The 11,027-nt window shown below is 35.1% G+C and overlaps 1 protein-coding gene across 1 annotated transcript in view; it reads left to right on the forward strand.

The window, feature by feature from the left end:
* LOC115980187 (G-type lectin S-receptor-like serine/threonine-protein kinase At4g27290) overlaps positions 1-6,490 on the forward strand; it is a 13,503-nt gene extending 7,013 nt beyond the window's left edge. Inside the window, exons 4-10 of the mRNA XM_031102466.1 lie at positions 2,995-3,969; positions 4,298-4,420; positions 4,657-4,778; positions 4,885-5,095; positions 5,209-5,446; positions 5,520-5,670; positions 5,776-6,490. Of these exons, the coding sequence (XP_030958326.1) occupies positions 2,995-3,969; positions 4,298-4,420; positions 4,657-4,778; positions 4,885-5,095; positions 5,209-5,446; positions 5,520-5,670; positions 5,776-6,084 (2,129 nt within the window). The 3' untranslated portion in view covers positions 6,085-6,490. The remainder of the gene's footprint in view (positions 1-2,994; positions 3,970-4,297; positions 4,421-4,656; positions 4,779-4,884; positions 5,096-5,208; positions 5,447-5,519; positions 5,671-5,775) is intronic.
* The last annotated feature ends 4,537 nt before the right edge of the window (positions 6,491-11,027 follow it).

Below are 11,027 nucleotides of genomic sequence, written 5' to 3' on the forward strand. Positions count from 1 at the left end.
GTGGCATAAGAAATAGAGGGTTCTCTCACCCAAATCACCATCATAACCTTCTGGGACATGTAAGTGGAAAATACACTCTCCTTATAGGTGATTTGGCAGCATCTGGATTGTAAATTGTAATTATTCTAGGCATGGTTGCTGTGGAAGGACCAGGCCTTCAGAACTGTTGGATACCTTCATGTTCAAGATTTCAAGTACTGAGTTCTATTTAAGTTGGTTTGCCATGTGTCCAAAAGTTTCCTGAAGGCAGATCAATAGGCCAACGATATAATGTGTGCTATCTATGTAGGTGAACGAGGGTGCAGTTCTGCCTCAACCTAAATAGCCTGGTTTCTTCACAGAGAGAATCTCCAACAATGCAAATGCAACTTTAAAGAACAAAGTATCGCAGAAAATTTACTTGACTATAACTATGCCAGAAGATAGATAGACCAAGCTGTAAGTGAAATCTTCACTTGTGGTTTGATGGGTGTGTGTGGGTCAAGAAAAGTTAAAGGAGAATGGGCATAGGTTGGAATCAAGAAGGGCCGAATGATACGTTCCTATGGAAGAAATGGGCTCAAGAAGAAGAAATGGGCTCAATTAGTTCTAGGAAAATTTCAATCCAAGGAAGGAGATGAGTTAGGAATCATGTGAAGAGGACTAGGAATTGTCAAGCCATGCCGGAGATGACTACTAATGAAAGTAACAGTAACTAGTTTGAGAAAAGGTTGGAAGAAACTTCCTGACAAAGCTAGCATCTCCTCCACATTAAATGCACTATACCAACCAAGCACTTCACATTAATGGCTAAATGACCCCTAATAGTGTCCCAACAGTTTATTACCTATTCAGCATAGTCTCAAAAGGAGGGGAGAAGGAAGATGGGACAAGTATCTTACCTGAAGGATTATCCACTCTACAGGTGGATGGCTGAGATGGAGGCACTAACACTATAAATAGGAAAAGATCTTCCTTATACATGGATCAGATTTTTTTTTAGAGAGAGAAAGAAAGAAAATCTAGACCTTTGTAATATCCAAGAGAGACATATCTTGTATTCCTTTCCTAACAAAAACACTCCTCAGACATTTCGAGGAAAGCATAATAAACCACAAAATATTTGTTCCTTATAAGTTTGGTCCAAGTTTTTATTTTTTCATTCTCTTGATTAGGGCCCTATTCTTACTTAACAGTTAGTCCAAATTCTCATCTCTTACAAAATTGTCTTGGAGAAAGTCCCAACCCAAACCAAGGTCCTCGGTTTTTTACCCTAAACAAGGTGCATTTAGGATTTGCTTCCTTGACCTCCTTTTGTGTTTCTAGAATTTTCTTGCCTTTGGAGGTCAAAGTTGCTAGTTGATTGAGTATGTAAAACTAATTAACTTTAAAAAAAAAAAAAAACCTAATGAGCTTATCTGTATGATTTTTATTAGCGCATATAAATCCACCATCACATAGCTAGTATAAACAATATAGGCTTATCTGACATATTAGTTGTGAATTTAGCATGTAAGGTATAAACACATGGATTTTATTGTATTCATGTTTGGAAATTATGAAGTTGTGCTTCTTTGGTTATACCTATGTAGTTGTGGACCTGTGGTGGTGTCTTCCCAACGACCTTGGGCCCGTTGGGCCTAAACCCTCAATTAATTTGTATTATGTTTTGGGTTTGGCCCATAATGGGAGGTCCTAGAAGAAGTTTGCCTAGTAGTTGATGGTTTAAGAAAGTGGTGCAATGTTTTTTTTTTTTTTGTTGGAAATGTGACTATCCAAGATAAATATCAAAGAGCTAAGGTCCCACTTTTAGTGTCCGAGCTAGATCACCTTACCCAAGTATTGTGCTCTAATCTCTCATTTTTCTCTAGTGTTTCTCTCCCCAAAGTTCTGTTCCAACCCCTTTTTCTTTGCCCCTCAATTTGTTTTTATACCCTTGCCTTAATGGACCTGTCATAATGAGAGAATATCTTACTTATATGTGAGTCTCTCCACTCATGGAGTTTGGGTGTCTCGATTACTATTCCAGCATGACTAATAGTGTATTAGGAATAGGACCCATAGCCCTTCTATTGAAATGATTTTCTAGTAACTTGTGCATGACACCGAATCTTGTGTTCAGCAGACGAATTCCCCTAAGACACTACTTTGTGTCCTCAGCTGCAATAGACATTTATTGGAGTGCTCTGCTGAGGTAGGGTCCTTCTCTTAAAACATCTCAATATTTACCTAGTAAGAGTGGATCAATCTTGGGCCGATCTAACCTTAGATGGGCTTGAATTGGTCTGGGAATGGGCTGGCCTTTTTGCCCACCTACAATAGTGATTATCCATTTGGTTCGTTCAAATAGAGTAAAAAGCAAAAAAAAAAAAAAAAAAAAAAAAAAATTAAAAATTTAGTCTTGCGAACCATGTACAAAGCTTCATTTCTTTTATCAGATATCCTAGATTTTGATTACTGATAGCTGAATCTAAATTATGGTCATGTATCTTTGTACATTTTATCATTTATCATTTTAATTTCATTTTAACTTGATGGAATTTAATGATGTATGTTGAGATAGCAAGGGTCTTAGCAATCAGCATGCTGGCAGAGCAGAATATTGGTAACCAAATGTAGTATAGGCTCATCCAAAGCTAATATTTTACATATGAAAAAACAGAAAAGAAAAAAAGACAAATTGTTTTCACTTTTCAAGAGAGATCACCTTGTTTGGGTGCCGTGAGTATTTCTCTCATTGTTTTCAGTTTAATCCAATATATTTGTTTGTTTTTTTAAAAAGTAACGTTATGATTATAATTTTGCCACAACTAACTCATATGACAAATAATAATAAAGTAAAAATAATAAGTCCGTAATTTTACCACCCATGACTTATCAGGTAAGCAAGATGTTGCGAAAGTTTATTTTGCTAGTTTTTTCAAAGATCAAGTCAATAATTTTTTTTTTTTTTTTTTTTTTTTTTTTTTTTTTTTTGAGAAACCAGCAAAAACGGTATCAAAAAAATCAAAAAAGCTGAAGTCAACAAAAATAATCACACTGCTTGGTCCTCCAATTCTTCAGGAGCAGAAATGCCCATCGCCCAGCTTTTAGAGTCTGGAAACTTTGTGGTTCGAGAGAAGGCTAATACTAATACTGAAAGCTATATATGGCAAAGTTTCGATTTCCCGTCAGACACACAGTTACCTGGCATGAAGATGGGTTGGAATTTTAAGACTGGTCTTAACCGATTCTTGACGTCTTGGAAAAATGCTACTGACCCTTCTAGGGGGGAATTTACTTACACATTTGACAATCTGGGGTTGCCTCAACTTGTTTTTCGCAAGGGATCAGAGAAGAAGTTTCGCACTGGTCTGTGGAATGGACTACGATTTAGTGGAACAGTTGTGAACATAAACGCAGTTTTTAAGCCCAATATTGTGTATAATAAGGATGAATTGTATTACATGTATGAGGCTAATGACAATTCTATTGTTACAAGAGTTACTTTGACTGAGTCGGGTTCAGTCCAACGTCTTTTGTTGAATGAAGGGAGTGGCGAATGGGGTGTAATGTATACAACACCGAATGATCTGTGTGATGTTTATGCACAGTGTGGAGCTAATGGAATTTGTAAGATAAGCAAAAGACCAATTTGTGAGTGTTTGAAGGGATTTGTTCCAAAACATCAGAAGGAGTGGGAAGTGCTTAATTGGACTGGTGGTTGCATGAGAAGGCTACCACTGACTTGCCAGAAGGGAGAAGGGTTTCTGAAACTTGAAGGAGTGAAATCGCCAGACTTGGTCCAGTTTTGGTTGAACACAAGCACCAGCCTTGAAGAATGTGAGTCAGAGTGCTTGAAGAACTGCTCTTGTACGGCTTATGCTAACTCAGATATTAGAAATGGAGGCACTGGTTGTTTGATGTGGTTTGGTAATTTAATGGACATAAGAGAGTTCGATGAAAAAGGGGAACAGGCTATTTATGTTAGAGAGGTAGCTTCAGAACTAGGTATGTGAAAACTCATTATCATATTACTTTTATAGTTCTTTTCAAATCTAAAGTTCATTACACCAGCCCCCAAAAACGTCAATGTGCAGTAATTTAGATCAGAAAGGTAGATCCCTTACCCTTGAATCATACATTTGAATGCTCAAAACGAAATGGCTAGAGAATTTGCTTATTTCACTTTAGGTATCCCCTGCATATGAAAAATCATCCAAACCACTAGTAAATTTACTTGTGGACTGCCAGGCATGCACCTGAAATGAACTAGAGAAATTGGGTTATTTTGAATTTTGATTTTCATTATTTAATATTTGATTGCCATCTATTCTAGACAAATTAGGTTATTCCAGTCTGAAGGAGAAGAAACTACTGATCATATCAATAACTTGTGGGATGCTTGTTTTTGGTCTGGCGTGCTGCTTCATTATTTGGAAGAATAGAACGAGGAAAAGAGGTACACCCTTGTGTCTACATACATATTGTTGACAAAGAGGCTAGTAAATTCCTTGTCCTAACTAAAACCTTTATCAAAATTACTCTGCTGTCTTGTTCAATTTCCTTTCTGGTTATGCTTGATCAAATCTTAATCCCATACATTCTGTATTTTCATTTGGCGTTTGCTACATATACTTTGCAAATTAAACACCCACTTGCAATAGTTTTAAATCATAAAGTCTTCCAATTTTATAGGAAAAAGAACCAAGGAAGATTTGGACGTGCCATTGTTTGATTTTGTTACTATTGTGAGGTCAACAAATAACTTCTCCGGAACAAATAAGATAGGAGAGGGCGGTTTTGGTCCTGTTTACAAGGTAATATAATCTTGGCGCTATTGTTCTTTTTTTTAGTGAGATACCTAGATCTAACTCTCTCTCTCTCTCTCTTTTGAAAATATTTCCATATCATCAAAACTTGAAGGGTGAGCTATTATCAGGACAAGAAATAGCAGTGAAGAGGCTCTCAAATAGTTCCAGCCAAGGTCTTGAAGAGTTTGTGAATGAAGTTATTATGGTCTCCAAACTTCAACATCGGAATCTAGTTAAGCTTCTGGGCTGTTGCATTGAAGGAGAAGAAAGGATGCTAATCTATGAGTATATGCCCAACAAAAGTTTGGACTATTTTATTTTTGGTCTGACTCTAACTCGGATTTTTCCGTTGTAACACACTAAATACAAAATAGGGGTCCTGTTTTATTTCTATAACAAGTAACCCTAATTGTTTTGGTGGTAAAATGAATGGCAGATCAGAATGGGAGAGCATCATTGGATTGGCAGAAGCGCTTTCAAATTGTCATGGGAATTGCAAGGGGACTTCTTTATCTACATCAAGACTCCAGATTAAGAATTATTCATAGGGATCTCAAAACTAGCAACATTTTACTTGATCATGAATTGAACCCCAAAATTTCAGACTTTGGTATAGCAAGGATTTTTGGAGGGGATCAAATGGAAGCAAAAACAAAGCGAGTAATTGGGACATAGTAAGTTCTATAAACAATTGCCTATAAAGTGTTTCTTCATTTTCAAGTAATGAGTTTTGAATATTTTGCACAGTGGATACATGTCTCCAGAGTATGCAATTGACGGAAAATTTTCAGTCAAATCAGACATTTTTAGTCTTGGTGTACTAATGTTAGAGATACTCAGTGGCAAAAAGAACAGGGGGTTTTCCCATCCAGATCATCACCATAATATTTTGGGGCATGTAGGTACATCTAATTAGAAATCACACTGTTCTTTCTCTTGCTTTGATTATGCATCTTTAGCTTTTATGATTTACACTTAGCCCATGCAAATTGTAATTCTTTAGGCTTGGCTTCTGTGGAATGAAAACAAAGCTTTGGAGCTAATGGATCCATGTTTGAAGGAATCATATGTTAAATCTCAAGTGCTAGGATGCATTCAAGTGGGTCTACTATGTGTTCAGAAACTTCCAGAAGATAGACCAGCAATGTCATCAGTGGTTTCCATGATGGGAAATGAGGGGTCACCACTTCCTCAGCCTAAACAGCCTGGTTTCTTCATAGAAAGGAGTTCCAATGATGCAGATGTGTCAACAAGTGTAGAAGGATGCCATACTGAAAATGCACTCACTATAACAGTGATGGAAGCGAGATAAAGGAAACATCTGCCGTTGCAATTGGGATAAGTTGATGTTCAACAAGAAATGAGATGTAAGATTCAGAAGTTCAAAGTTTGTGGCATCTTGAGTTGATCACGGGGGCTGAAGTTGGGGTGTGCATTAGAATTCTAGTAGATAAGAGAGAGGGAGAAACGAGAGCCTCGATTGCCGGTTCCGATAAGTAGGAATTTATGTCATTTATTTTTGCCAATGCCAAGGGAAAAGGCAGGTAAAGGTACTATTCTTGAGAAAAAGTTTCAATGGCTATGGTGAAGCAGAGTTCCTTCTGAGCTCGTGTTTTTTTTTTTTTGGTGGATTAATTTCTATATCTATATATAACAGTATCCTCCTTCAACTCAAACTTTATGTTACTAGTTATCTTATTGGTAGATAATTTTTTTTTGTACATGTTTAATTTAGAGGTGGAGCCTTGGTGCGATGACAAGTGTTTTGCCAAAAGCAATAAGTCACGGGTTCAAGATTAGACATTCAACCACTTCAAAAAAAAAAAAAAAAAAGCGTAAAAATGCCTACCAATCACCTCTCCTAGACGGCTAGACCCTATGAAGCATAAATACTCTATTGGTATTAGTAGTGACACTTTTGGGATACCTCTGCATGTGTATACTAGCTATATTTTTTATTTTTTATTTATTATTATTAAAAGAAGTGCCTATATGTCCGGGATATGATCATTACTCAATTACCAATAGTGAGAGATAGCCCTAATTTTTGAAGATTTTTATTTATATATTGGTTTAAATGTTAAACACTTATTGTGAGAGACCGGGAAACTTGGGTGCTCTCAAAAAAGGGGGTTTAGGCATTGACACCTTCCCTTTTCAGGATCATATGGAGCTGCCACTTATTTTATATGTAAAATAAGAAAACTATACAAATTACAACATATCTTGAATAATATACATTCTCATTAACCGGAAATAATTACAATTTGATAGAAAGAACTTTACATGGCTTTGTTTCCTAGTTACAATCTAGTAAAAAATTACAAGACCTTGATTCCTAGTTACAATCTACAAAAAATAAGACACTAGTTCTACCAACCTAAGATTCTAACGCTCGGGGGTTAGGTTATAAGAAGGGAAGGTGTTAGGCACCCACCCTACCCAGACAGAGTCTGGTCTTTTAGACTTTAAATGACCTTTTAAATACCCATTAAAAAAATGACAAAAAAATTATTGTGTCAATATTCCTAGATCTAAAGTTGGTTAATGTTCAAAATACTAGATTTGTTGCATTTATGCAAGGAAAAATCACAGTTGAACTTTACTTAAGGGAAAAGGATTTTTAAGAGAAGTTTCAAATTAACCAAAATGAATTTTTTGATAAAAAATTCAGATCTGATTTTTTAAAATAACAAGGAATGAATTTTTTGTTTTAAAAAAAAAAGTTCCCAAATTTAATTTCTTAATTAAAGAACAGAATGAATCTCCAAAAGGAAAATCCAAATCTGATTGTTTAATTAAGAAACGGAATAGGTTTTAAAAGAAATTGTAGATATGATTTTTCAAAATAAAAAAGAATGAATTTTTAGAATAAAATTCAAATCTAATTTGTGGTTTTGGAAAACAAAGGAGATTTGAAAAAATAATTTCAGATTTGATTTTTGGTTTAAGAAAACAATGACATTTTAAAAAATAATTAAGATCTGATTCTTGGTTTAAGAAAACTATGGAGTTTTAAAAAATAATTTAGATCTGATATTTTTTTGGTTTAAGAAAACTATGGAGTTTTGAAAAAATAATTCAGATCTGATTTTGTTTTAGGAAAACAATGAGGTTCTTAAAAAGAATAATTCAAATTTGATATATTTTTTTTTACATAAAGCAATAGATTTAGAATTTAATCATATGCATCACATAACTACATGAACACAACACATATTCATAAACAAACATACATCATATAACCAAAAGAGAATCAAGGCAAACAAAAGTGAAAGTTCAATTAGTGTATAAAAAACCCTTGAACGTTTAGACCCCCAGTAACAAAATTACCAATTCAAGCTTTATGACAAACAATAAGTGTACGGAAAATGAACACATGCTATAAACAGAATTGGTAAACAATCTAAATCAATTAAAATCACATCCACAGCAGAAAATAAAAGGCAAAGATTAAGGGAAGAGAGATGCAAACACAAGGACAACACAACGATGTGTTATCGAAGAGGAAACCAAAGCTCTCGGCGTAAAACCTCTCCACCGCCCTCCAAGCGGTAAGTAATCCACTAGAAAATGTAGTTGGGATACATGAACAACAATAGGCTCTCCAAGCCTAATCTACCCAGTGTACCTAAGCCTTCCAAGCTTCTTACTCCAACGAGGTTGCGTCGAACCTATTTCTTTTCTAGCTTCCCGGATTCCGCTACTTGACCTTAACATCAACTAATGTAAAATTGGTTCCTTCCTAACTGCTTCCCAAAACACCAAACAACCCTCTCATAGTAATGAATATGGTGAGAAAAGGCTTTGGTAAAATGCTTCTCAAGGATTTAATAATGGAGAGGAAGATAGTTGAGGAATTTGAAGAGTCTATTAAGTGAAGATTGTGGATGAATCAATCTTGTTTTTCTCTAGGGTTTCACTCTCAAAATTCTCTCTGGAAGCTCTCTTTCTTTCGTGGGTATAAGGGGTATTTATATTGGGGTGAAAATGGAATTGAAGAGTCAGGTTTTTCAAAACAGGGCTGGCTTGCAGCTTGGCCTCGCGGCTTGACTGAGTCGCAAGTTCCAGCCGCAAGGTAACTGAACGGCCAGTTGTCCTATTTTGTCATATAGTGCTCCAGCTAGCATGACGCTTTAACTTCTGGCATGCCTGGCACGTGTGCTGCTTCTAGCGGCTTGCAGCTGCGAGTCACCCGCGAGATCCAATCGCGAGTCCCTGTTTTTCTTGCATACTCTTGAGCATTTCTTCACACTAACTCACTCACTACCCTTATAAGAATCCCACCTAAATACAGGGTTACTTATTGCTGAAATACAAGCAAATTTGACATGAAATAAAGCCAATAAAATGGTTGATTAAATTCAACCTTACAAAAAGGAAGAACATGTTAAGAGCATGGAGAATTAGTTACATGAACATGTAAATAAAGAGATAGAAACTTACCTACATGAACTTGTTATACAAGGAGAGAATTCTTTTAGAAATCGAGGAGAATGAATTTTTTTTAGAGATCTAAAATAAGAGCCACTTAACAGAAAAGAAATTCCTAAAGCAAAGCTCTCAGAATTTCTTTAATGTAAGGGAGAGAGAGTGGGGGGGGGGGGGTATTTGCTCACTCCCAAGTGCAGGAGATCGTAGCAATATAATTCTCGAAGTACCAAGGTCGAACCACAAGGAACAACGAAAATTCAAAGACAATGTAATTTTTTTTTTTTAAAAAAGCTTTTGGTGAAGATGAAGAATAATTTTTGCCTAGTAATTTTAAATAAGAATAACAATGATAACTGATTTAAGTCAATAATGTAAATACTAGGGCATCGGGGTGTTTCCCTATATCGATACAAAATTCGTTGTGATCTAAGAAATTATATATTTCATAATTGATTGTTCTTATACAATTAAATACTTATGATTCGGTTGAATTGAAACAATTCAAGAACGCATGATAACCTAAATTAATAATGTGGTTAGAAAAGTTTTTAGAAAAGCCCATTCACTTTAAAACCTGATTTCTATTTGAAACTATTAGAAATTCATCTAAACAATAAGAAAAACATGATTGAACTTATTGAAAGCATGGAAGAACTAATACATCAAAAGAAATCTAATTGAACAATCAAATATGTTGTTGATAAAATCCTAGAAAGAATCACATTGAATATTCATACTGTATAGAAGAAACATACCTTACCCTAGCAAAAAAGTTTAGGTTGCCATTAGAAAAAGAAAAATACAAGGTTTTCTCTGCCAACATTTGTTCTACACAGCCTCCCTTCAAAACCCCAACGTCAAAAGTGTCAAAAGAAAATAATACTTTTACTATTTTAATTTTCGTCCAAGTTTACAGCAGTAACTTGTGAATTAATTTCAGCCTTCAAAAATTGAGAATTTTGAAAACTCAAAACTGGAAAGTTGTAGATATTTAAGTCACAGTTCAAACCCATCTAGCCTTGTGTCAATTGGATTTTTGAGGAGAGAGATACGCCCAAAATACTGATTAGTGCTCAAATCTGATTTTTCCTTTTTAGATTCTGCCTCTTTGATTTCTTTCCTTATTTGAAACTTCCAAACATGGTAGACGACCCAAGCACTCTAGCCGCACCTCCTTAGCCATTTAAGTATGGTCCTTTAGCTCCTCTTTAATTCTAGTTTGGTCTCCATTCTCTCACAAACTCTTGTAAATTCATCTTTTTCATATAATTTCCTACAAGTTCAAGAAATTATGTAAAGATAAATAATAGGGACTAATGCAAATCATGAGTTAATTATACAAATTAAGTATAGTGATAAGGAGATAACACCCACATAAATATATATCAAGTATGCATTTTAAGGAGTTATTAAGGGGGAACCTGATTTCTGATTTTAATTCCCTATTTATAAAGGTTTGGTGCTTAGAAAATAAGCTAAGTTTGATCATATATGAATTAGGTTGAATTTTTATCCCTAAAAAATCGAATTGGATGTGCTTTGCCTTGATCTGATCATTTCTTGGTTGGGCCTTAGAGTTGTGCCCATCGGCACTCCAAGAGTATCGATCGGCACTCTTAAGTGCTGAGCCCAATCTCCTCTTTTAGTTTGATCTAGACTCTTTTTTAGGGGTTTTCTAAGTCGGGAATTGCACTTGGATGTATTTTCAACTTGTATTCCAAAATAAATCCCTTTTATTTTGATAATCAAGTCCTTAAAATAATAATTATCTGATAGATCAATATTCTAAAAAGATTAAATTATCAACAATTCCCTTGTTAT

This window comes from Quercus lobata, chromosome 3 (assembly GCF_001633185.2).
Source record: "Quercus lobata isolate SW786 chromosome 3, ValleyOak3.0 Primary Assembly, whole genome shotgun sequence".
In the NCBI taxonomy this organism is placed as follows: Eukaryota; Viridiplantae; Streptophyta; class Magnoliopsida; order Fagales; family Fagaceae; genus Quercus; species Quercus lobata.